Source organism: Excalfactoria chinensis, chromosome 4 (genome assembly GCF_039878825.1).
Source record: "Excalfactoria chinensis isolate bCotChi1 chromosome 4, bCotChi1.hap2, whole genome shotgun sequence".
Taxonomy (NCBI): domain Eukaryota; kingdom Metazoa; phylum Chordata; class Aves; order Galliformes; family Phasianidae; genus Excalfactoria; species Excalfactoria chinensis.
Window position 1 is genome coordinate 56,731,008 of NC_092828.1, and position 27,592 is coordinate 56,758,599.

The 27,592-nt window shown below is 37.0% G+C and overlaps 1 protein-coding gene across 1 annotated transcript; it reads right to left on the reverse strand.

Moving 5' to 3' along the window:
* On the reverse strand, nucleotides 1-27,592 carry EDNRA (endothelin receptor type A). Its single transcript, XM_072336474.1, has 8 exons — nucleotides 27,454-27,592; nucleotides 24,506-24,986; nucleotides 15,162-15,289; nucleotides 8,832-9,030; nucleotides 4,972-5,124; nucleotides 2,780-2,913; nucleotides 2,308-2,416; nucleotides 1-1,546 (listed from the first exon to the last, which is right to left on the reverse strand). The coding sequence occupies exons 2-8, from the start codon at nucleotides 24,908-24,910 to the stop codon at nucleotides 1,406-1,408; spliced, it is 1,269 nt and encodes a 422-aa protein (XP_072192575.1). The 5' UTR covers nucleotides 24,911-24,986; nucleotides 27,454-27,592; the 3' UTR covers nucleotides 1-1,405.

Below are 27,592 nucleotides of genomic sequence, written 5' to 3' on the forward strand. Positions count from 1 at the left end.
AACTGTGGCAGTTAGCTACTGTTCTGTTTGTTTGTTTGTTTGTTTGTTTTACCTGGCACAAAAAATGCTATGGATTTTCTGACAGGTTTGTGCACGTATCTGACACCGTGCTGTGTAATTCCACTACTGAATAAAAGGCTACCTGTTAATTTTTTTTAATAGCCAAACAATGAATCTCTTGCCATGTAACCACAATGGATGGAAATAAGTAAAATGCCAGTTTAAATGTATGCAAGCAACATTTTCTGTACATTATTAACAGCACTTGTATGGTTAATACTTCTAATAAACTATCAAACCCCACTAAAATCTTTGAACATGGTGAGAGTAAAACAGAGAAACTCTGTAAGCAAAAGGCACAAAATACCTGTGTGCATATCCAACTCTTACGGACTTCCATGGTTCTGTGTTGGTTATGACTGTAGTAGCTTCTTGTTCACAATGTGTAAGTAGTGTTATGCATAGTTGCTATTGAAGTAATCATATTCTCAGAACTCTTTGAACACATTTATTAATATTTCACTGTGTTCCAGTAACTCTCATTTTGACACAGATTTAAAGCAGCTATAGTCTAAGTAGATTAATAGGTTAATATAGTTTAAGAATTAACATGACAGGTTAATTGAAAACACATTGTAAGATGCCTGTCTGAGGACATCTTTTATTCACTTTGCTGATATAGATTGTTTATTTTGTACAAAGCTTTAAAATAAATAACAGCACAGTACTGCATCACTAGTATCTCTTTTTTTGGTATTAATCTGTGCTTAAGTGCCAAATGCTGATGCTCTTTTGTATGGTTTCTTCCTATTTTTGAGTACTGAAGTGCTATAAATGTGAACTGCCCAGCTGATGCCATGGCTTATTGTAACATAAGTAAATAACATATTGATGTGGAACAAAACATTTTCCAAAATAAGCCTGAATAGAAATACCAATGACAACATGAAAAATGTAGTGGTGTGTGGAATATATCCACCGCACAAACAGAAGTTGTAAGACAAATGGGCAGAGAGAAAATATACACAGATTCCACTTAGATGTCTCCAGAAGAATTCCATGGTGATAATTCTTGGTGACAGTCAGGTAAGAAGATTGTGATGTACCAGTTAGACACTGGATAGTTTCTGCTTGGTTCAGAAGAGCAAACCACCTGTATGGCTCATGTCTTTTTGTTTGTTTGTTTTTTGTTTTATACTCAACATACCTCTGAGACAGACTTGCCATCCAGTAAATCTCAGTTCACAAAGCATCACAGCTGTAGTCTGTCAACTCTAGAGATAGCTATGAGGGCGTACACTTCTGAATTGATGATGGAACGCTCATTAGGTTTCTTGTAGAAACAACTTTGTCGTAATATTTATTTTCCTGATTGATTCTGAAGTGGTGTCAGAGTCCTTAGGTTTCAGTTTATGCTGTCTTTATGGCTGCTTCGATCTGTGTTGTGATTGTTTAATTCTTGATTTTTCCACTGAATGCTTGTTCCATTCATGGGCACTGACGTTGCTAAACTTTTTGATTGGGAGCAGCAACAACAAAGACACGACTGAAAATTTGAAGAAAAAAAAATGTTATCACAAATCTGTCAGCTCTATGAACACTACCAACATTATTTTTTACTTCAGAATGAACAGAGGATTCTTGTTGTAGTGAGAGATAGGTGCACGTGTGCAAAGTTTTTACCCTTGGGCTGCAAATGGTTTATAAGGCACAAAGTTACACATAGGCCTGGCATAGGTCTCTGATTTAATAACAGCTTTCACAGCAAGCATTGTAAAAGTTGGGTGGTGGTTTTTTTCCCCTCTTGCTCACTGCAATTCAATCAAAATGTAAGGGTAGGGTGGGAGCGAGAGCCTGTCTATCTTGCTGATTTTTCACATGTGAATACTGTGTTAAACTTATTTACTGACAGCATTTCAGATCATAGTCATAAAAATCATAGTATTGTGCGAGTTGGAAGGGACCTTAGAGATCATCGAGTCCAACTCCCGGGATTCGAGCCCTCTGTGTAGCAGAGCGGCACTTCTACCCCCTGCTCCACAGGGGGGGATTCGAACCCGGGCCCCCTGGTGTTGCAAACGGGAATTCTACCGCTGCGCCACCGGAGGCACACAAAGTGGATAGTTTCCAAGATAAAGTGGATAGTTTCCTCTTTCAGTTTGACATGTCTGCAACATGACCTGCTAGCTGGCATTTTATACAACTTATTCGTTTGCATGCCTCTCCTTCTAGCTGAGGAACAAACAGATCATAACTGAGTGATTTAATACTGTTTATCAACTGGACATAGTATCAGAAAGATCTTACCTGAAAACAGTTTTTAAACTTCTTGCTCACAAAATAGAGTGCTATTGGGTTTATACAAGAGTTCATAGTTGCAAGGTTGATGCTGATGTAATCCAATGGCAGCAAGAAACTAGACCACAAAAAAGCAAAACTTATAAATTCTTCATATGCATAGAAGCATACGTGTTTTTGTGTTACAGTCTCTTCCTCCACAGAAACAAATTCTTTCTCACCTCTCTTAATCTTTTACCATGAGATACCTACAATGAACATTCTCACAGAAGTTCTAAAAAGCCCCAGGAAAGAGATTACAATTACAATATATATAGTATTTATTGTAAGTATGCTATGTCGTTAAGACATCCACCTGAAAATGGATGTGGTTGAAAAATTGTGAAGTAGCATGCACAGTGGCATTTCTTACATAATCTTCAAATGTATGACATTAAATATTTTTAGTATAAGTAACTGGTTCATACAGAAAATGCAGTACCTGAGCAGTTCACATCTGCCGGGATCTCTTTCGTTGTATACCATTTTCTTCAAAATTCGGCTCAAATGAAGAGGGAACCAGCAAAGAGCAAATATCACTACTAAACAGAAAACTGTCTTTGCAACTTCTCGACGCTAGAAAAATAAATAAAGATAACTATGACTTTGTAATTAGTTTAGGTAAGAGTTTGCAGTGGTGTTAGCAGCCAAATTAAATTGTTTAGATATACATGCAAGGATTCCCAAAGTGAAGCTTTCAGACCACCTGATGTCCCTGAACTGTTTTTTGTTTTTTTTTTTAATTGGGCTGCTGTTTTTAACTTGGCAGTCCGCTATAGAACCTGCTCATCACTGAAACTGGCATGGCTGGAGTACACCAAGCATTGTCAGGGCATAGCAGTTGTTAGCCTAGCAGTATCCACTGCTGAGCAATCCTACACCTGACAGCTTTCCCAGCCTTTCTTATTCCTCTATACTGAGCTCCTTTTTTGGCAATCTTTCAGATAAATCTCTTTCTTTAAAAACATACATACCCTCTAGGAAACTGAGATCACTCTTGTTTGAAAAACCACTTTCTCGTAACCCTTGATGTGAGGTAATTTGTAAACTCAAGGCACCCAACTCAATTGTTAATAATGATTCTATCATACGATGTATCTAGTCAGGATGTCCATGATAGATTATTTTATATTGACTATGCATCCTGTTACATGAAAGGATATGGCAGAGTATTATAAATTTATTGTTATCCTTGCAATGTGATCTTGACATTCTTATGTACTATTTCTACAAGCAAAATTATAGATATGTCTATATTACAGCTTAATCTCAATACTTAGGAAAAAGTTATATTTGAAAGTCATGTAAAATATCCATTAAGATCTACTGATGTATTAGTGGATTTTGGACGATGTGCACCAGTGTTCTTTGGTAGGTGTGGATTTGATAAAGAGAACTAAGCAGGGGTAAGGATACCAACTCTGGAACTGCCATTGCGGTGTGACAGGCATAAACATTTCAAGGTTGTCATTAAAAAACTTAAATGCATGAGCAAGTCTCATTAGGCACTATTATTATTTTTTCTTTCTTAAAATAGCAGTTGTTATCAAAATAGAAGGACCATAACTAGAAACTAATGTGGACAAGACTGAGGAAAGGAAGAAGGGCAAAAAGTAACAAATGGACAAATATTGGTAAACGGTGGCATAAATTCATCCTCCGGGATCCAGTCCAAGTTGCTTGCTGGCACTGCTTATCAAGTTGTGAAGGCTGGGGGGAGGATTCCCCTGAACATACCATTGTACTTCTAATGGGTAGAGTAGTCTGTGTGGCCTCAGGATGGTCTGGATTGCAAGTCCTGCGGTCTGATGAGGGGGGGGAAAAGTGGAAAATCTGTGGAAGGGAAGGATCCTTCTGGTCTGCCCTGCTCTGAAATGTGGCAGCATACAAGGTATCTCTGAGAGAGCTCGCTCAGTTAGAGAGAGAACTGCTGTGGGGAATCATATCTGTAAATGTGGAATTTGGAAGAAAGTGGAATTCAAAGGGCTGACATTAATATTATACCCTGTTGTCTGACTAACTGCAGAGGAAAATCTACAGATTGTTTTTTAAATTTCAGTTAGGAATGAAACATCAGACAGTACTGTGAAAACATCATAGTGAGAACTGATGGTTCTGAGAGTGACTTTGTGATCATTTGTTTATACTAGTCTCCTATTGCGCTTTTCAAAGCAGTGAAGCTACAGCAGTGTTAAGTGCAACAGTGCAGTAAGACAAAAGTATCTATATTCTAAACCAAGTTATTCTAGAGTGGCTTTTCATATGAACCTAAAATTGCATATCAAAGTATGCTAAAGTAGGGAGGACTCATGTAGTGAATAAAGAGGCAAGAAGTTTTTTATTTTCAAAGCATTTAGCCAGTAGTAATTTAGGATTAAAGTACAGGAGAACACAACCACCACACTTTTTTAAGAAAAGAAATACACCAATTACTTCTTGAGCTGCCTTTAGTATCTTCTTATGTTATGATTTAGTCTCATGTTTCAGGATGGACTGAATACTTTAACATCAGAAACAACCTACATCCTCACTTCCTATTTCTATAATTCAATGTATTTAGACACACAAACATTTCTAAGTTAACCCAAAGACAGAAGAATAGCATTTTCAAGCATTGGTAGTCCTAATATTTACCTGCTTAAGGTGTTCACTGAGAGCGATTCTCAAGTTGCTGTTCCTTCTATTTAACATTTCACAAGTCATTAGTGTATAGAAGATGGCAGTACATGCCAGTGGCATGCAGAAATAGAAACCGAACAGCCACCAGTCCTTTGCATCTTTGTAAAACTGTAGATAAGGTAAAGAGAATAGAAGGTATTTTCATATGATTCAGTAGAAAGTACCACAAAGATATGGGAAATGGAAAGTTAGTATGCTTGTATGTGTCTGTAAACAGCCCTAAATTATGTAAACTTTCAGTTGGATCTCCTTTCAACCAACATCAAAATGTGAACTGTGGCATTTTAACATTCATTTTACCTCAGTGACAATCTGCCTGTACTGTTGTTGCAACCTGTCTTGTATTGGAAGAAATGAATTTTGATTGTGTTTTTTGAAGGTTTGTTCAAGAAAAGGAGTTCAGCTCCAACTTCAGTATGATGTACAAGCCAAAACGTAGACACTCAGTCTGAGATAACAAATGTCTCTAAATGCCTGTCTCAGGAAATGCCATTTACCTCTGCAGCTTCTGTTCTTTATTCCAAAAAAGGAAAATTCAAAATGCCTTGTAACTTTAGCCACCTTTCCTTATCAGTGAAAGGGTTGGTAGTTGGTTTGTTTATATATAGGGCTGATAGGAGCCTCTTCATAGGTGTTTGTCTGATATATGCAAAGCTTAGGACTGGTGTCTTTTATTGGTATGGTTACTTTTAACCCTTTATGTGCCTTTCACACCATTTGACTTCTGTGATAGGACCCTGAAGGAACTGATAGAGCTATACTTTCCTGTGTAATTTAAATGCTAGCTGTGGTTTAAGTTAGTATTTCCCATACTGCATAAATATTTGAAAAAATATTTAAAATTATTATTTTCTGTAGGCAGCAATACCTTCAGGCTAAAGACAACATTCTATCTTAATTCTTAAACTTCATGCATAGCCAAAATTGTGAACTGAAATATGACATTTTAAAGACTTCCCATCTCTACATTATTAGTCACTGAGATGGATATGTATAAAAGGGAACCTTCTTTCTCCTAATCTTTCCTCAAGCTTGTTTATTCCTAGCGGATGTGCTCTTGTAACAATCATGGTTCCCACACCAAATGTCAAAATGCTAATAACTGAGGATTATACAGATCCTGTTTGAAGAAGACATTTTGTTTACATTTAAAACTGAACAGCACTAAACTCTGAAAGATGGAGGAAACAAATGCAATGCAATAGACTAGTATTTACTAGTGTTCATTTCTTAATCTGCTTTAGTTACACCAGAGAGTTGATTTTCTAAAGAAAACGAAAATGGCATTTGTTTTTCTCCCTCTAAACCCAACAGTTAGCTGCTTACTGAGCCTGCTAGTTCAGAGAATGCTGCTGGTATCTGGGCCACAGCCCCACCCAGAGGCATCTTGAACTGTGCTCATTAGCTTGTTTCCTCCTCCTTAGTGTAATTTCATCCATGCATGAGGAGGGGCTGCAGTCTAATGCATAGTTACACACTCCTCTAGGGCTGCATTTTCCTGGGGCCTGAGCTTCTGCCAGCAGAAAAGCAGAGAGCAAAATGCCTCATATTTTAAGAGTTTGTACTGGGGAGAAATGTAATTACCACTCCTTCTGCAGAGAAAAGGATTACAAATACATGGAGCAATTGCCTGTTCTGTGGAAAATTCCTACGGGTCAGATTAGAAGCATATTGGTTGGGCAGCACAGTAAAATGTATACTGTGTGAATCCACACTACATTTAAAAGGGAAAAGTTTTGTCATTTGTTAACCAGCTTTCGTGAGTATCGCGTGTCAGTCAATGCATTCACAGTCCTATTTCACAACCCTGACCAATACACAAATTCTGTACAAAAACCTGACTTCGTGAAGTTACAAATCCTACACAAAAATGTCTGCAAATGATTAATTATGGAATCTGACTTTCTCAAAGCTTACATCAAAGCACAAAACTGGGTTGATTTAAGAGAACTAGACATTCTTTTGTTTGTCTTGAAAGCCCACATGGAACTAGTTTTCTACAGGAAATGTGCATTTTAAACAAGTTTCCTAGTGCACTCAGCCTCTAGGGAATCATGGTGTAGCATGAACCTTTCAAGTCCTTCAAGAATAGTTTTAAACTTGAATAAATTCTCCTATTAAAAATAAAAGTTAATCATAAACCCTTCCCTAAGCTTAGTAATTACTTATTTGATGTTTGTGTTAGTGAATATATTTAAAGTTAAAATATTTCCATTTTAATCTCATATGTACTCGCAATATATTGAAACATAGTATTCTTTTTGACCGATGCATCCAACATTTATTCTCGGCTTTAACCTGAATGCTGATCTATATACTTAAAAATCAAATTGGCATGGAGGGATTTAGATATTTGAATTATTCTGAGCAAATAAAAGATGCTAACTCCTGCCAACATACAAAACAAACCAAGCCATTCTACTAACTATGCTAAGAACAGAAAAATAATCATTACTGTGCCTGTGGGAGACCTGAACTACTGTGCTTTGGAGAAACAGGATGAGAAAAACGTAAAACATTTTTCTCAGGGAGAGAGGAAGTACAGATTGTCCAACCACAGTTGTGGAGAAAAGCTGCCATTAAAAAATGGACAGACCTACACTCACTGTGGTATGCATTTTGTAAAACATACTTCTAACTGCCTACAAACCATGTTGTCTGTACAGTTGAGAAATATACTGTAAGTTCTGGACAGTTTCACTTCCTCTTCACCTTTATTATTTCCACTAAGGATTTGCTTTTCTTTTCTCTTGCTCTTGTTCCTGACTGCCATCCCTGCAGCCTGTGTAGCCCTGCCAGTGTTGGTGTTATTCCATCGACAAACACAACTCATGCACCCTTTTTATTTTCTACATATCCTCACTTCATTTGCCTCACCCTTCTCAGTTCTAACCCAAGCCATGTGAGATTACATTGGATCTAACCCAAGATCTGATAAAAATAGAAGTATCGGACATTTGAAGACAGAAAACAGTTTTCTGTCATTAAAAATTCTGAGGCAGGAAAAGTGTGGAGTTTCCTTCAGGATCTTGAATTACCTACACTACAACAAAACAGAAGAAATCCTTTTTTTTTCTATTTTTTTTTTTTAATTAATTTGTGAATGATGGATGGCCCTTCATTGGGTTCGCAAGAAAAAATATGTTTCTTTTCCTTTTTCTCAGGGTAAGACCAAGCACAAAATCACTGTGCCTCTGTGCAGTAAAGATAAGTCAACTCTGTAGTGACTACTCACCTGACTTGCTTTGAACAAGCTAATGTGGGCATCTGCAACTGAAAAAGTGCAGTAGCACAGAGGCTGAGGGTTATGAAATTTGCCAAAGAATACTGGTGTGTACTCAGGCATTTCTCTTGCTCCTGAGTTGCACTGCTTAGGTGACAGCTAACAGTGCCATCACTACCTAGGTTGGACAAATGAGTCTGTCAGTTTCGTAACCATAACTTCTGGTAAATGAAGGGATTATTCTCTGAATTTGCACAATTGTTTCAAATTGGAAAAACTAAGTTGGAGCTTTGAAGTGTTATATGTAGAAACACAGTACCTCCTAGGGCTGTGACTACCCTCGTGATTGTTCTATAATCAGGCCTGAATTGCAGATTTCTTTATTAAGAATCCCTACCAATGAATAATGTTGTAAAGTCACATTTGGTACTTTCTAAGTGAAAGCAGAGACTGCTACCTGTCCATTAAAGTTCTTCTTTGCACCAATACATATTAGATTACATTTTGCACCTTAACAGATTAATTAAGTGTATCGTAAGTGTCTAATTTATATACAGTGGATTCAAAAATGAGAGGAAAGGATATTACTTACCAACATAAATTTATTTGTAGGGTTAAGCATGCAGGTAACATAACTTTCATCCTTGTATCTGAAAGGTACCACAGCAAAACCAATGGCTTCTGGAATAGCCAAGACAAAAGACAGAAGCCAAATGGAGAAAATTTCAATAGCAGTGATCATAGGGATTCCAATTCCCTGAACACGGCTCCAGGAGGCAACTGCTCTATACCTGCAAGAGACAGGCATTAATTTACAATGTTTAATGTCTTCCTCAAATTCAAACGTCTTGCTTCATTTTGATACACGAAGTAAAATCCTAAAGCTGACATCTTAGCTTTGTCTTGCTTGCTCTTCTTGCCTGCTCCAAGGACTCTGCCGGCTTGTCAAGCCACCCAGGACACCCAGTAGAGCACATCATGGGGTGGATAGTAGAGAGTTGGATGCAGTAATTAGGCTAAGGCACATGATTGTATGGCATTTTGCTATATGGACTGTGCTTAAGGTTACTAATTCAAGTAGGGAAGGTTTGTGAGGACAGACTGTATTTTGTACTAGCTCAAGTGACTGTAACAGCAGAAAAAAAAAAAAAAAAAGCTCTTTGTAACACAGTTGCTGTTATAAAAATATATGAAGCAACTGTATTCTTAGGTTACCTCAACTTCAACAACAGCGCTGTCTAAAGTGGTCAGCTTGGCATGTGGTGAAATACTGTGAAAATACTCTTCATCATGTGAAAATGTATTTATTTACACCATTTAGTGCTAAAAATACTGTTTTTATGAGGTATATTCTCTTTTGGCCTTAGATTACAACAGAGTTATCAGAAAGGTAACGCAGGGGCTGAGATTTCTGCCGAAACGAAGAGCATGGCTAAGGGTGCCCGTGCCAAAAGTAGCAGTTTCCTCCACAACTTTATCCCCTAGATACTAAGTTGCTGTTTAAAAAACAAACAAACAAAACCCCTGGAATTACTGAAACCTGCTTTGCTTCATGAATGCAACACATAGCTTGAAACTCAGATAAAAATAGTTTCAAGTATAGCAAATGCACTTACAGCATTTCTCCCTTTTCCTCTTCCCCTTTTCACCTTCCATGTCCCTCATTTGCTGGATTCTTGTTACAGGCTGCAGCTTTCCCCCAAATTCAGGGAACAGAGCAGGTCTTTCTTTTCTCTGCCTGTTTTCAAGGATCTTGTAGGAATTTATTAGCTTTGAAACCTCAACCTCTCTGTCAGCTCCGATCAAAAGCTTCAAAAATTATTGAGAGTAGACTGAGAGGAATGTAATACAGGGTACATACCAGTCCATAAATTAAATTTTCAGTAGCAAATTTGATTGTTATTGTTACCCATAGCTGTAGCAAACAAGTTACTTAGCATTTCCAGAAATTTAGCAAAGATAACTATCTAAAAGTTGTGGAAAGAACAAACATTGGTTTTCTTTTTGAAATAACCTGAACAGTATTTTGGAGAGCCTTCTTCATTGGCAATGTAACAATTGCTAAACTGTATTTTGTTTTCACAGGGTAAAAGCACTTGTCATTTTGAATTACAGTGCTACATGGGCTTCTAGTCTTCTAGAAGAACTAGTCTTTAGCTGAGGAAAGATTATGATTGCAGGAAGTCAGAGTGTTGACATGGGCTCAAGGATGACAAGGGTTTAAGGAAAAGAATAGCTGAGAACTCTGGATTAAGATGCTCTGTACTGAGAATGGCTGGAGTTTGAACTTCTGAAATGGAAGTAGTGAAGACCTTCTGATGGGATAAAACTGTTGAAGTATGTTGAACTTAGGCTCCTGATATCAGTAAAAAAATGTTATTAAAGGCAACCGTACCTCTCCTCTAATCAAAACACTAGATTAGAATCTTAGACTAACATACATGGCATTTCTCCTGATTCCCTGTATCAAACCCTCCCCCCCACATGCTAAAATGGTTGCAGTAAACAGATGAGAATCCGTGGCTTTGATAGTTGTAGCAATATCATACACAGCACAGTCACAGGTGCACTAGGAACTGCTTCTTAGTGCAACATTTTAATTGCAGGGTATTTATAAAAATTTTTAATATGCTAAAGCAAACTAATGTATTGTGGAGTTGCAAATTAAAAATGAAAACCTCTAGATGTATTCTTATCTCCTAAAAGATCTCAGGAGGGAGACAATAGTTTACTCACGTAGAGGAAGCCTATGAAAATTTGCAGTTTATTATTTACTAGCTGGCAACCTTGCAGTCAGTTCAGTCAGCTACACAAGTGCATGGTACTATTTCAAATAAGAAATAAATTTGTGTGCTTTGTTGCCTGTGCAACTATGTAAATGAATACCAAGAAGCTGTAAATCATGAATCTAATTCTTTCCTTTCTTGCATTGTCTTTTATATCTCTTCATGTCCAGTTATGTCTGCTTTGAACAGGAGATCAATGTGCATAGCAGCAAGGACCTGGATCATACATTTTGTCTTTTTTTTTTTTTTTTTTTTTTCCAGTTCACATTTCAAATAACCATCAAATGAGAAATTACTGGTTGAAAAATGTTATGAATGGTTTCAGCTAAAGGATAAGAAGCTTACTAATTAGATCAGAATTTCTTGAATATGTATTAGCCTGCAATTACTTGGTCTCTGCTCATTGCTCTAAGAGCGATTTGAAAAATAGTGGTAGTAAAATGTTTCAAGTGGGTGTTCTTTAAGTTTTACTATTTGCATAATCTTTGTCTAGGCACAAAGATCCCATAATTAGGAATGGGAAAATACTGCAGGGTTTATTTCCCTCACATTAAAAAAAAATAATAATAACATAGGATGTCTGCCAGGAACTGAAATAAATTTAATTCCTCAGTCTAAAATCTACGTTTCTGTTTTATCTTTTCTGTTTGTTTTCTTTTTCTTTCCAACCATGTCTGAAGTGTTCAGCTCTTTTCCAGGTCATTTCCTTTTCCAGGTTTAGTGCTGTGGCTTCTTTTTTTTCTTTTTTTTTTTTTTTTTTGTTTTGTTTTGTTTTGTTTTGTTTTCTACTGCTCCTTCGTGTGCTGTCAGCTTCAGTACACTGTGCCCTTCAGTTGCTCTCTCCCCTCTGTTTCCTCTCTTTTCTTTTCTCCTATTCTTATCTATTTATTCCAGCTTGCTTTCACAGATTCTTCAGGCCATGCTGCTACTTGTATTCAAAGACGCACAGTATTTAAGGGCAAGGGATTATTGCATCACAAAATATCTATACATAAAACTAAATAATTTTCACTCCTACTTAGCTACAACTTGTTTAAAGCATGACTTACAGTGGGCATCTTGTCTTGACCTGAGAAAATTAAAAGCAACACACCTTCACCATTCCTTGGTGATTTCTTATAGTCAATTCTCTCATGTGTAACTTATTTTCATTTGGTATGTCTGGCTGAAACTTTGATTAATAGGCTTGTGTTTAATCTTTCTTTGCAAAGCTAAAGAGCTCACGAATAACTGATATGTCATCTGTGTTTCAGAACTTGGACATATTATTGAAGTGGCTTCTTCAGTGTCATTTCTGAGATCTGTAAGGCCTCTCAATAATTTCTGATGGTTTTTTTTACCCCCTCTTCATGATTTCACCATTCTTTGATAAAGAATAATTCCTGAACTCTAGTTAGCCTTTCTGTGTTGGTCTCATTAAAGCTCTAAGCTTATGTTTTCAGCTGTGACCCACGTTTGTTCTTGGAACATTTTGGAAGTTTTTTACCATAGTGGTATCTAATCACAACTGAAAAAGAAAATGTGCTGTGGGCCTTGCGAAATGAAATCAAGAAGCATATGAAAATTAAATCATGGCCTGTAACTCTTCTGTGGCCTATGATTACTCAAGCCTGCTCTCTTTTGGAGAAAGTGCCTTTGTTTCCCTGTTTCTTTTGACCACATTAAAATTAGCTGTTCTAATGACCCACTAGTACAAAATATTTCACTTCTGCAAGTAGTACCAGTACCAGGAAGGAGAAAAGCAATAAAAAAGTCATTCAGTACTTGATTGAGTACATGAGAAGTGGTTACTCTCAAGGTTAGCATTTTATGCTTCTGCTGATACCAATCTATTCCTCTTTGCTGTGAGAGATTACAGCAGTTCCTCATTCTAAACACACCTCACTGTGTGTTGACTGCAGTATAAGTTAATAATAAAAAAATAATAAAATTAGGAGTCATTAATATATTGACATTAATATAATAACTCTTACTATAATATGGCTTGCACTGCTTTGATTTGGTAATGCAATCTTGTCTATCTAATACACTCACTGGAAGTTGGTCCAGATGAAAGCAACTAAGCTGAGTGTCCTATGAATTTTCTAGGCAAAAGAAGCAAGAGTGCCTATTTATGACATGATGTCCATATCTTCACTCTTCTTAAAATCATCTTCTCATCAAAATTGTTATGTCTGAGAAATAAGCAAAAGTAAAAGTTCAGGAAGGAAAATATCCTTTCTCCACATCGTAGTCAGGGACTGTTTAGAAATAAAGTCAAACTATCACCATCCTCATGACCCAGAGTTTAAAAATGCCTGAGAGGCATTTGAAACAAATGTGAGCTTCCTCTGAAGAGTGATGACTCTTCTGGTATTTTCTGTCAGCCTCTTGAGACCATGTGTAAGTGGACATTGTTCCCCTTGGGAATGCACAATTAAAATTTAACACACTGTCAGGGCAAGCCATTCTGTGCAAGGGGGAACTAATAATGAGTAGAGTTACACTATACCATGTAGTTAACAAGGGGACCAGTCCCTTTAGGAAGAACAGACATCTTGTTGTAAATCAAGGCTGTGATCCACAAAGGAGAGTTAGGGATTTAGACAGGCATAAACAATTATCAAAGCTATGGAGCTCTGAATTCATTATAGCAACTGACTCCATCTATTTCTAATCTGCAGAATGCAATCCCATACTTAAACTAGCTGTAAATGCTGTAATTTTCAGGATCTTTTCTATGGAAAAAAAATCCAACAACAAAATAATAAAAAAAAAGAGCTAGCCCATAGACCAGGAACAGTCCCACTGTGACAGCTTGCAAGTCCATATTTACTCATTTTCTTTATTAAAAGGTATGCAATAGCTGATGTAGAATTTTGTGTTGTGACTATGCCTGATGCACCAGTGCCTAACATAGTTTGCTTAAGGTGCTTTCAGATCCTACTTTAATGTCAGTTTAACCCAGATTCAGTTTGGGTTAGCCAGCACAAGACACTAGCCACACATGTCTGTTTTCTAACACGCATTTACTGCAGCGTGTATTGCAGTTGTACCAGCTGATAAAGAATATGTCCTTAATAAAGCCTGTAATTAAGAGGAGGAAATAAAGCAGTCTGAGTCTGATCACATACAAAATTTTATACTCAAATAGAAATAGTATTTGGTTCTTCTAAGGATTAGCTTACTTATATATTTGCTTATAAAAAGACATTCATATACAAAAAATAACTTCACCTGAGTTCCAATTAATAAAAATGTATGTAGTTATAGGACTATAGCTAGTGAAACTGCATTGGTGAGAATTCTGTGAACAAACTGTAAGTTTCATATGTGTTTGATCTAGAGTAGTCTTTGGCATTGTATTTTATACTGAGCAGACATTTGAGAAGCAGAATTCTTTTTACAGTTTTCGGACTTACTAAAGAAACAGAGCACTTACTTGAGGAGTTTGTTTCTACTGAGCTAATGAGTTCACTTAATGAGTTACTAATGTAATAAGGAACTATATTTTGGGTATAGATGCTACTCAGTTCTCGCTTATTGCAAACCTTGTCCATCACATTTTCATATACAATTAATCTAACATTTTTCAATTTTCATTTATCTTCGCATCACTAGCTTAATGCACAGAGTGGATTTGGATAGAGATTTAACAGAAGTGAATTTTACTTCTGCTACTGCTTAACATGTACACATAAAAAAAGCACAAAGTAATAATTAGCTGTTGTCCTCCCATAGTATTTATGTACCTTCTTGGACACGTTAAAATAAAGCATTAATTTTCAAACTACCAACGTCAAACTATCAGAGCACATTTCTGATACATTTTTCAATAAATTCAATTGGTTTTATGAGTTATAAAAATAAACGCTGTAATTGTAGTATATAGCTAATGAGTTGAAAAATTATTTTTAAGACTAAAGCTTATGATCCTGTTCAAATATGAAATAGTGTATCACATGAATACTGACTCAAATCCCAATTATAATTTATTATAATTTGAAATACAGGTGTGGTGTTTTGTTATAGCCAGGATATCAAAAAGCAGTGTGTAGACTATAGTATGATCACTGAGAATGTGCAGAGTGCTCCCAGTTACAGGAAAACTGTAAGGGGAAGAACAGTGTCTGTCCAAAATGTGAAATATACCATACCTGTCCACACTAAGTGCACAGAGATTAAGGACTGTGATTCCCACTGATGCCTTCTGTATAAAGGGAAGGAATTTGCAAAGAAACTGCCCAAATTCAGAATCTCCAAAAGGCCACTTCTGAGCCAGGAGCTAAAGAAAAGATAAAAAATAATCAGAATATTTGAACAATAGCTTAGCAAGCATGTAACAAGTGTAATTCTTTCTTGTCTTAAACATTATCATTTTAGTCTTGAGTTTTTCATACCTCAAAGTTATCTTTAGTACCAAATGAGTCTGGAAAATAACTGCTGCTGTAAAAGCATGGAGGGTGAAAATTAAAGCTTAGTGCTGACCTTCTACACTTGTACTGTTAAAAGATCTTTTGTTGATGTGCTTCATCCACTAGTATTTAATAGTGAAAACCTAACTCAACCCCGTCATAAATGATTGCAGTTACCACATCCCAGAACCAAGCATTCAAAGCATAATTCATAGTTCTTAATAAAATACCTCAGAGCTAAATTCCCATGCTTGCATGCAAGTAGATTCTTGTCATTGTAAATGTACTGCTGTGTAAGTCATGTCAGTATTCACTGCCAGATTGTGTGTGGAGAAAATAGTGCACATAAACAATTAGTTCCATATTACAATCTAAAGGACTAGCATCATACACGTGGTAACAGAAAGGCATTTATTTGGAAAGATGTGAATGGGTCACTAGGGTTTAGATCAGTATTTTTTTTCTTGCATACTGAGAACTCTCCTTCTTCAAAGAGAGCTGAGAATCTTATTTGACATCAGTACCAGTGCAGACAGAATAGGACCATCTTCACAATGGTATTCCAGTTTAGGCCAGTTGTATTTAACAAAAGCAAATATCCTTATACCAGAGAATAGTTAATGGATCAATAGAATTGAAGATTTTGCTATTGTCACAACCTTCTGTAATGAATGTAATGAGATTATGTCTGCAAGCTGTTGAACTGTTCTTCTGGATTATCTGTACAGACTGAGTGAAAGCTCTGGTAGAATTATCCTCTGTATGGATTGGCAACAATAGAATTAATGTTTTTGAGGTGTAATTTCGCTTTTTGATGCAAAATCTTGCGTGAATCTTTAGTTTATGTCAGAGGCTGCAGAAAAACTGAGAAATAAAGACCAGACTGAACCCAAAGTGGATCTCCAATCAGTTGTGGTCAAATGGAATTTCAGCTTCACTTTCTCAACAGTTAGTGATCACATGGTATCTGGGTTTGGTTAAAATCTGAATAGTTTTCAGGAACCACTGAATAAAAGCTAAGTGGCACTGCCAAGGAAAGAGGTTCTAGCAGACTTTTATCAATTTTATCAGTTGTTAAATAGAGCCCCAAAAGTGATTTATCATTATAAATCACACTCTAAGTGGCAACAGAAAAACAGTCCCCAATTTGTGTGCACTGTCTGTGCCGGTAGCATATCATCAGCAATAGAAATGAACAAGCACTTTGTACTGACCGTGAAACTGGTACTATAAAGCAAATATTATCTTCAAAAAGAGAAGTGTTGTACTTGAAAAATGATCACTTAGCTATTACTCCCTCACAGGGAAGCTTTAACACAGTTTCAGCATGTACACATCTTCCCTGAACCCCAGGAAGCTCTCCTTTTTTAAGATGAAAAGTTTTTTATTCCTTTTGTTTCTTACACTTTTCCAGTAATTGAAGTACTGTCAGTACCAAATCATTAGACATTCTTTTCAAGTTGATTTTAATCAAAATCACTAGGATCAGGATCAAGTTGCTTGATTTTTAAGATTAACTTTGTAATCATTTCCATGCATATCCTCCATTATCACTCCACATCAGCTGTGCATTCATTACTTCCCTTTGGATCAGGTGCCAGCTTTTTTCTTCTGTAGATATTTTTAGTCAGCGGTTTTCTAATTTTGCATCAACACAATTCCATTGCCCTCTCTTCTACTCTAGCAGAATGTGGAAATTTGAGAGGGAAGTAGCACATTCATTTTGAACAAAAAGTTTGAGCCAGAAATTTAATTGCATCAGTTCTGGTTTACTCAGATACAGTACTGGGACTACTTGCTCCACTTTTCCAGTGCTTTTGCATGTTTTAATTTCCAAACAAAATGGAGGTAAAATTCTAGCAGATTACATTTTCTCTCAAGCCATGAGGACTGGAGGAATAGGGCTGATTATCCTAACTTGTATCCTAGTTCTCTATGACTTGGTCAAATGGATTCTGCTTTTGCAACCCCACTCAAAGAACCTCAGAGTTTTCAAAATAAGACTTGCGGCAAAGGAAGTGCACTTTTCCCCTTGTGTATTTGCAGACTAAGAGTATTTCATAAGGTTCAACTGTGGAGCAATTCCTGTACCAGAAAAGAATATAGTCAACATCATATTTTTACACTGAAATCAGAACCGAAATTTCATGGTTCTACAAACTTAAAAAAACAACAACAAGAAACACTCGATGTGACCAGAAAGCTGCAGCTTCCTTGTGTATCTCCGCTTTCTTGCTCCTTTATATGGCCTCTCTGCCCCAATGCTGCAGCTTGAAACAAACAAGACAGCAGTGCTGAGAACATTCCTTAGCAGTGATTTTTAAATGTCACTCAGCTGATTTTATTCTACTGCTGTTGCTATTTTCTAACCCCCATTAGCATGCTAGTTGATGTACAAAACATAGATGAAGTCCCACTGTGCATCCCTAGCAATTTATGTATAGTCTAAAAGAGAATGTTATAATCTAACCACATGAGCATTTATCATCACATGCTCATATGCATCCAGTGTTTATCTAATTCTAGGCTGATACTGTGTGTTTAAAGGCAGTTGATGACCCTGAAACTCAGCCCAAAATAGATGGGCTGAGTTGGATGCTGGATGTGAAATGACTCTTTAAAACCTGCTTTGGTTCAACAACTGAGTTTTAAGATGTCCTCTCTCTCTGCCACACGGCACTGAGGTTAAAAGCAAAGGTTTTAGTATATCTGCCTCTTTCTGCTCTAATTACATCTTACTGCTCTAGAATCTTCCTCCTCTTCCTATATCTGCTTGGCATCATTGCTGTGCAGATACACAAGATCTGTTTCCCAGAAACTTCTTGCCCCCGTTTTGGATACTCTCCTGAATTTCATGAGCTGTAGGTGCTTAGTGATTCTGATGGCACAACTCTGGCAGTCAAGTTTCAGCTGTGTCTTCAGGAGGACAAATAGAAATATCCTGATTTCTGTTCAGTTTGTGCAGTGATGGATAGAGTCCAGAACTGCAGATTTCTGGCTGTTTACATAACTTCTAGTTGTATAAGCTACCATCATCTTCTAACTGTGGACTAGGAGTTATAAAGTCAGTATATTCCAGGGTGATTTCCTTTCCTTGCAACATGGCACAGAATGAAATATGAGTCATATCACATGGGATTTTGTCATGTTTCCTGTAGGAAATGTTGAGCTGCGCTAGTGCAACTCTGTCTTAAATCGTCCTCTACAGTTATGTATGACTGTTTCAAGGCAAGGGCCTTGAAGACAGGTACCTTTAAGGTACCTGCTCTTTCAGCCGGAGTTCAGGTGGAATCTGAATGCCCACAGAAGCATCCAAGAGGATGCTGACTTAACTACATTAAGTGACAAAAGATGGTAATTCTGACTGAAGTGTTCCTGTCTCCAGTGTGCAAGACTTACTGATTAGAAAGAAGTGTTTTGCTTGTAGCATTTTGGTTGTGATATTTTGATTTAGTGACTTAGCCAGGACTAAGGGGTTTCAAGGTGGACTGTTTCTTTTGGAAGGAAGAAAGGTTTTGTGGGGATGCAAGAGTAACTTCAAAGACATTCTTTCCTCTATTGCCCTGTTACAGCTTATTCTACCACTTAACTCAGCTGAGTGAAAATGGGCAAAGTCATTTTCTCTCACTTAGGCATCTGGGGAATGTATAGTTTTTACACAAGTTTTTACATCTTGAAGAGGTCCTGAAAAAAAAGAAAAATGCCTTGACTTTGAACAAGAATTTTCTGTTTCACTTAACAGGTGAAAACCATAAACCCTAAGTTTTGCATTCTCTTTAAAATGTTTATATTTATTACAAAAATCTACTTAGCAGCAAAGCATTCCAGAAAACTCCAGACACCTCCCCTGTGATGCTTTGCTGCTTAGAGAGTAGAGTTTATTCTTTTTTCTGGTTGTTTTGTAGTGATGGCTAACTTCACATCCTTTTAATTAGACTGTTTCTCAAGCTGTGCTCCTCCTCTTTTGGAAAATGAATAAGTTGTGCTTATGTGCATAGTGGTTTGCTACGGGCTTGTCCTTACACTGCTTGGGCACAAAACTGTAACTACTGTGGATGTCACTTGCTCAGTTAGTATACAGAATCCCTCCTGCTATGCTTGGTATCAATGGTGTCAATGGTTTATGGGCTGGAATGGTTTGTGATATGGAATACCAATAACCAAAAATCATAAAGCCATAACACTTGGTTATCAGCCTTATTTGTGTCTAATATTCTGTCAGTGAAAGCAATCAGATAGGCCAGATAACGTTTGGTCTAGAAGAGGTGATTGATGCTTCTGCATTTGCTCTGATGTTGAAGTGTTCATGAGTAAAAAAGCCTCAACTAGGTCTTCCTTTATGGAAGAGAAAATGTCTGAAAATGTCTGCTTACTGATAACTAACTTTTACATTTAACTTCATAATGTTTCAGGTGAACCACTCAGATCTAGAAGCCATTGACAGTAAAGTAAACATAAACTTGAGTAAGAAAATGTAGTTTATTAAAGAAAGCACTACTGTCATGAGCTGTTTGACAGGTGGACACTCATGCTTCCTTTTCTGAGTAGATGTCTTTTATATTATACTGGTAAAATATTTAAGGAAAAGTGTGTAAAAATGAAACCGGTTAAGAACTGGCTTGTTTGTTTCATTTACTTTTCTATAATATGATGACTTAAGGAGTTAAGAATATTAAGATTTATGATGATAAAATTAACATAAATCTGCTGTAGTTTCTTTTTCAAGAAATAGAATTCATTTAAACAGATATACATATGTATTTTTTTTCCAAAAAAATTCAAGTGGAGACTACTCAAAACTTCTCAGTAACATCTTTAATGCTGAGCTTTGACATTCCAGAAATGAGAACCTGGAGCTAGAATATTTCTAACTTCATGAGCTCAGGAAACCTTCTGTTTCAGAAGCAAGAGAGATTTTTCTATGGAGAGAAGCTACTGTTCTTGTTACTGCTCCTGCTAAACTAGCCAGTGATAGGCAGCAGCAGCTGTAAGGGCTTTCCAATGCTCTAGTACAATCAAGTCAACAGTGGTGCTATGGATGAATGTTCCGCTCTTCCTGCCTATATATAGGCTTAGAAGACTAGCTTGTTTCTTCATAGGAGGTGGCCCCTTAAGTAAAGTGTCATATGTGAAGTCCAAACTTAATGTATCTTCTGCAAGTGTGTGTGTGGCAGTGATGGGTAATGTGGGTGACGCAGCGGCTTTCAGGGACATGCTGTCACCTGATTCTAGAAAAGGAGGTATGAAATTCTCTCTTTGGTGCCTTAACCTTACCTCTACAGCACCACAAAGCACTGTTGTTCCCAGTCTTCTTTTCACTGAAAATACATAATTCTCACTGATTTGGAGGCTTCATGATTTGATATGGTGGATATCGGAGATTTGTATGTTTTGCATTAAGAGAAAACTATTTGGGTCCAGGCGCTGTAAGTGTGGTTGTAAATGAAATTCTGTTAGAATGAGTGGTTCAGTCCATTAAGGTTGGATTTATAATTGGCACCCTTCTAGTATCATTCTAGCTCATTTGTTACAAATTTTAATATTGATTTGATCCTGTAAGTGACTATACTAGAGGTAATTAAGCCTGATGGAACTTTAATATATTCAGAATATCTTCAAAGGAGGCTAGTGAATATTACTAACATCTCAATCCATTTAACTAATTGCTAAGGGGAATCCACCATATAATTACAGTAATTGGAGAAAGTAAGTGGGAATTCTGGAGTCTACTGTACAGTAAAGAAAGGATAAATATGTCAAAAATTTGTGGCCATATCTGTATCTGATCTCAGTTATGTAATTTCTTTGTTTTTTCTTTCTTTGTCCTTTTTTTTTAATGTCACATCAATGTTAATCATTTGAGTGCATAAAAGAATCATGGACTTATTCCTCCTGGGACCTTAAATTTTCCAATTATTATAATTTGTTAACTGCTCCTTTCTAAAGATCTGTAAAATACATCTGAATATCAGTAAAAGTAACAATTTATCTTCTGAAAGGTTTTTTCAGAGTAATTAAAGCTACCTTGTGATTCAGGAAAGTAATTATACTTATTTCTGATTTTACATTGTAATTATGCTGTCTTACAAGCTTTTGTACTGTAGAATCTGGCCATCTTAATACTGTATGATTGGTTATTTTAACATGCAAATGAATGCTTGCTTTACTCTGATTCTGATTTTAAAGCTGTTTTGTCCTCCTCAGAAGGAAGATCAGACTTACAAGGTTTTAAGTGTGTGACACCATTTATTTATATAGGATATTTGCTTAGGACATAATTTTACGACAACATGAGGCTGACTCTGCAGCTAAAAGATTGTTTAAAATAACTAACAAATTATATAAAATACTTTTAACATCTAAGCTTTAAAACAACAGGAAAAGTACTTGTTTTCCTTCACTGGCTGTCACTGCCACCTTCAGATGGTTATAATATTTTCAGTAACCATCCTTTATATTGTCACTCAACAACGGGAACTAAATGGTGTCACAGATTTTAGGATCTCTTCAGATACAAATACAAAAGACACCTAATGGAATTTAAAATTAACTTTGAACGTAGGTAGACATATTATTGAATGGGTAATTTGAAAATTGTCCTGTAAATAATAATTTCCTAGCAAAAGTAATAGCGCTCACTGTAAATGCTACAAACATATCCATGGTTCAGAACACGTGCATCTAACCTTATACAACGAAGTGGCTGTATATGAGATTTTTTAAGTAAACAATTTTGGAGGTTCAAGTGCTCAGAAAACTACTAAAAGCTTGGTTTATGCTGTCATCATGATTTTAATTCTGAGTTGTAGTGTGTAAGAGTTGACACTGATGTCAGAGGTCTGCAGTTTCATTTGCAGCCTTTAATTATCAAATACTTCTTTGCAGTCCAGAAAGATATTTTGTTATAGTCTATGATCATGTTCAATAGCACATTTCATCATGCACGTTATAGCAAGGGTAGTGAACTTCCAGAACACAAAGACTGTCATAAGGTGAACTGTAAAAATGTATTTCAAAATAATTAAGAGTTAAAAATATATAGTTTGTTGTTTTAACTAAGCTCCTTAAGAATTTTCAGAAGACTATCAAAAGGCAATTCTGAAAGGCAAAATTAATTTCATATTTCTAGTTCTCTTTCGATGTGAAGATACAACAGAACTCTGGAAAGGTTAGAAAAGATTCTGTAGTAAGAATACCTATTCTTTCCCAAACTTAGCTTGGAAAAAACACATGCCATATTTTCCTTGAATTTCCTTATCAAACATTCCAAAGAAACAAAGACAGTGCCCCAGCAAGTACCTATGAAGACAGCAATGCAGTATGGGAGATGTAGTCCAGGTTATAAATCAAATTTAGTGTTGATAATGAAAATATGGAAAACCCCAATCTCATGTCTCGTTAAGCATCACATAGCTATGGAAGACAAAGGGTAATCTCAAATCAAGCAGAGGCTAATCATATGCATTACCTTGATAATATAGAATATTTTTTTTCTGCTATCTTATCATTAAATTGAACATTGTATTTTCCAGATCGGATACTGGAAGGTGGAAAGTAATATTTCCATTAAATTATGTTCATTATGATTAACAGCCTTTTTCCCTTTTTCAAATTCAGAAGGTTTACGATTTATCTATAATTTATACTACTGTTGGATCAGAATCAGGTAGTGCATGTTACTGTAGATTATGTGCCTCTCTAGAAATTAAATGTATGCACGTATACATATTTTTAATTCATTAATTATTTCAAGCTGTTATGATCTTGCTGTATCAATGCCTGTGTTATAACGCAGGTCAAGTTACTATGTCAGTAGATCACTGGTGTGTTTTTTTTTTCAATTTAAGAATCCAATTTGAAACCATGGAACACTACTTAATCTAAATTTATGCATTAATTTGTTTTGTTTAAAATGCACGTACCTAAAAGTTAAGTTTCAGTAATCTTCAGTAATCTTTCACTAACCTTTAAAGGCAAAACGTGAGGAATAATCTTTTTCATTCTGCTACTTAATGTTATGTTTACTATCAGAAATGCCTTAAGTGTTTACTGATCAACCATCAGCTATGGATTTGCATAATCCACAAGGATACAGACAGAAGTTTACAAAATTATTTCAAGATTTTCTAAAACAAGTTAATATCAGTGAGATAGATATACTCAAAAAGGAGTTAATTCCATTCCTTCAAGCCTGTCCTGGAATCTTATAATGATTAAGGTCGGAAAAGATATCTAAGATCATTTAGTCCAACTGTCCATCTACCACTGATATCGCCCACTAAATCATGTTCCTTAGTACCACAACTAAATGCTTCTTGAATACTTGCAGGGATGGTGATTCCACCACTTCCCCAGGCAGCCTGTTCCAGTGCCTGACCACTCTTTTAGAGAAGTTTTTCCTATTCATGCAAGTTACGTTAGTAAACATATGTTGCATTAGAAAAAGCATTACCTTATGGCTTTGTTTGATTAAAATGGAAAATAAAATTTAAAAAGAGACAGAGCAACTGGGACAGAACTGCTGAACCCCTTTTAATACCTTGAGAAAACCAGATGAAATTTGATTCTTCAAAAATGTTCTGTGATATAATTAACCTTACGAGCCCTGAAATAACTTCAAAAATCTGGTTTTTATGGGTGTTGAATTAAAACCTTAATTCACAGCATAACTGACATAATGTCTCTCCACAGTCATAATATGAATCTTGCTGATCACAGGGTATTTTCTGTAAAAACATAAAGGATAGGATATTCCAAAAATAGCAACTAGCCTTACAGTGTATGTCCATAAAGTAGGAGAACAGTTCATAAAAAGTCTACTCTCACAATTTGTTTTGTTAGCTACAGCAGTTAGAATAAACAAAAAGCTACTTGATATAGCATAAATATAGTTAGGAGCTACATATTTCAAAGAAGAGGTTAGACCTGAGAGCAACAACTCTTTTGTAGAATGAAAGTGAGCTGTGTTTTTTCTTAAGTGAACTACACACTGACAAAGGAGTACTACTTAGACAGAGAAGTAACCATAGAGAACTAGTGTACTTGTAAGGAAACTGCAGTTAAAAAGTATTGTTGTTGCATCCTACCTTGTACACAATGATAGGAATATCAATGACAATATAGATAAGGTCTCCTAGTGCCAGACTGGCTATCAGTGCATTCGGGCCATTCCTCATACACTTGTTCTGGTAAATGATCCTCAGCAGAGTTGCATTCCCAACCATTCCAACGATGAAAATAGCACAAGATACCACTGTGTTAATGTATTTAAAAGTTTCAGCAATCTTAGTCTGCTGGGAGCATTTGACAGTTTGGTTGGATACCGGAGGCCGTCTAGTGGTGGGGAGTAAGCTGGATTCAATCCCTGAGGAAGTGGAAAGGTAGTTTCCCACGTCACTCTGATTGGTAACGTATCTGTCAGAGCTGTCACAGAGGACAAATCCCAAAAGCAGCAGCAGCGAAGAAACTCGTAAATACAAGGCTTCCATCATGAAGTCCCAAATGAGCAATAAGTCAGCGAGACAGGTTTTTTTCAGTATCTCAGTGAAATACTTAACACTTTTTCACCTGCAGACAAAAACAATAAAACAAACAAAGAAACAAAAAAAAAAAAAAGGAAACACAACATCAATACACCAAGTAGGGTAACACATCCTATTTCTCATTTAGAAAGAAGGATATTTGTGCACTTTCTATAGCGCATGTATGTAAACACTTGTTCATCATCATCGTGTTACTCCAAAGTCTAGATTGCCCCCATTCATTCATTCTCTAACAAGACACAAAGACAAATGAGATCCTGCAGAGTCCTGTTAGTTGGAGACAATTTGTATATGAAAGGACAAAATATGGTGGGTGAAGCTCTGTTTTAAAATACAGTCTCACAAGAAAAGCATACCATCAAAGGGAGGCCTTGGAGGCTGTTCTATGGTATTTTAAACCAAATTAAAGGTTATTATTTTGTCAATTTAAAGGTGAGTTACCAGTGCTGCATTAATACTTATAGGCACCATATTTGTTATTTTTTTGAGTATTTTTTATATTTTGCAATAATTAGGCTTTATGGGCTTTTTTTTTTTCCCCTGACTTTATAATTACCCAGATTTCAGAAGACTGAAAATACATATATTTAAGTTCAAAATTTGGGCTGAGTCCAAAGATATTAGGAGGAAGACCTTCATAGTCTCAGGATATTTGACTAGAAAAGGCCCTTAAAACTGCTTGTGTCAATGTACTGAGATAAAGATAAGCCTTTGGTTCCTGAATAATGTCACTGTAGCTCATGTTGCAGTCCTTATCCGGGGTTAAGTTAATTATAAAAAAAGTTATGCTCTTCCAAAGATAAAAACATATTTGGTTTAACGTTCTAAGTGATAACTCATGACATTTCCAGATAGGAAAGGAAGCATCACAGCGTTCCTTCCTGGTATAACTGCCAGTGTGTATCTCCAGAGCCGTTGGCTCCTGCTGCAGGGGGCAGATAGAACCTCCTTTGAAACCTCCTGTGGAGGTACAAGCCAAGGAAGATACTCTAAAATCCATTCCCTTGAAATCTTGATCTAACTCAGGATGAGGTTTCCTTAGGTGGTTTGTGTCAGTCTTGCCAAAAGAAGAGTAGAAAGTATTTATAACTTTCTGATTTCTAGAGACTCACATGAAGGATTTGGGAGGATCCTTTAAATTAATCCTAATTTCATTCCCTAAGGAGCTATTAATTCAGTTTATAGCAAAACAAAACAATTTACAACAGAAAAACCATGGCAGACAACTCACTGATAGAAGCTCTATCAGTGGCAGGACACAGCCACACTATAAATATTTATTGTGTGATTTGTAAAAGTGTGCACATGGCTATATATACAGCTTCTGCAATGCTAATGGGTATTTCTATCTGGTATGTAGAGCCCTATCCCTCACAGACCAGTAATCCAAACTGAGTCTTCTGTCTTGGTGCATCTGAGATGGCCAGCTGACCAGCTGTGAGTACCTGTGTACTTGCTTTCAAAGTTTTATATGCTAAACAGCAAATCCTTCTTTGTTAAATGCCTGTTACAATGATATTGCAGGGCAGTCAGCAAACATCAGCAGGATGGAAGTGTTTTTGCTTTACAATTCTAAATCACATCAAAAATAGCAGGCAACTTTTCTTTACCACAACTCTTTTCAGGCAAACATTTATGTTTACATCATCCATGGTGACTATAGCTCCCACACACTGTTTTAGTCATAATATAGTATACTCCTTATTTAATGATGCTTTCCTGTGACAACTTAATATGCACGTGCCATATGGACATGGTGGTAGCATGGTAATCACACAGGCAGCATGCAAAGCTAGGAACAAAACTGCCAGTTGTCACCTCTTCCCTCTCTCAGCAGAAACTTTCCCATAAGAAGCAAAACTAAAATTGTGTTTTAATATAATAATTTCTAACGATATTTTCCTGTGGATTCCTGACAAATTCACAGTGTCTGTATTATTACAGTGTATAATAACAGCCCGATACCTGCCTCACGTAGTTAACATGTCAGTTCCCTTACTAACTTTCAGCAATAATGTACTCTATTTTTCTTCTTCCGCACGGTGTGAGGCGGTGTGGCAGACCTGCAGGCCACGTGCATGTGCTGTCCCTGTGCTCAGTTACAAAGTGTGAGCTCGGGGACATCCCACGCTGGGGTAGCAAGCCCGAAGCTCCCCGCGCCGCGAATCGCAAGGAGGGCATGCAATTGGAAGTGAAAGCGTTCCGAGTATTAAAGAAGAGTTAAAACGTTAACAGCACTTTGTGTGCCTCAAAGGCGGCTGAGGTGGAAACGAGATCTAATAAACCAGAGCACGAAAGCTGTGAAAGAAGCAGCGCCGACAAAGTGAGTTTCTCTGGGCTGTCTCCCACCGCGGCACAGCGAGCGCTCCTCGCTGCCGGGATGACTGCTTCGCAGTTCCCCCGCTAACACAAAAGGCTGTCCTTCCACCCGCACCACCACCGGGGATCCATCCTCGCCCCCACCCGCCAGACGCGCCGTGCCCCGCCATTACCTGGAGCGCTGCGGGCTGCGCCCCGCGGCCGGCTCCGCGCACTCAGCCCAGCCGTGCGGCCGGCCCCGGCTCCGCGTTCATGCTGCGGCTGCCCCCGCTGCCGAGATTTCCTCCGAGATCTTTTCCTGGGATAGTCTCG

Coding starts and splice junctions, on each gene's coding strand:
- EDNRA (XM_072336474.1), bottom strand. CDS start 24,910: ATGATGGAAGCCTTGTATTTACGAGTTTCTTCGCTGCTGCTGCTTTTG. Junction 9,031..15,161: donor TGTGCACTTAGTGTGGACAG/GTATGGTATATT, acceptor TGTCTCTTGCAG/GTATAGAGCAGTTGCCTCCT. Junction 1,547..2,307: donor AGTTTAAAAACTGTTTTCAG/GTAAGATCTTTC, acceptor TCAAATTTTCAG/TCGTGTCTTTGTTGTTGCTG.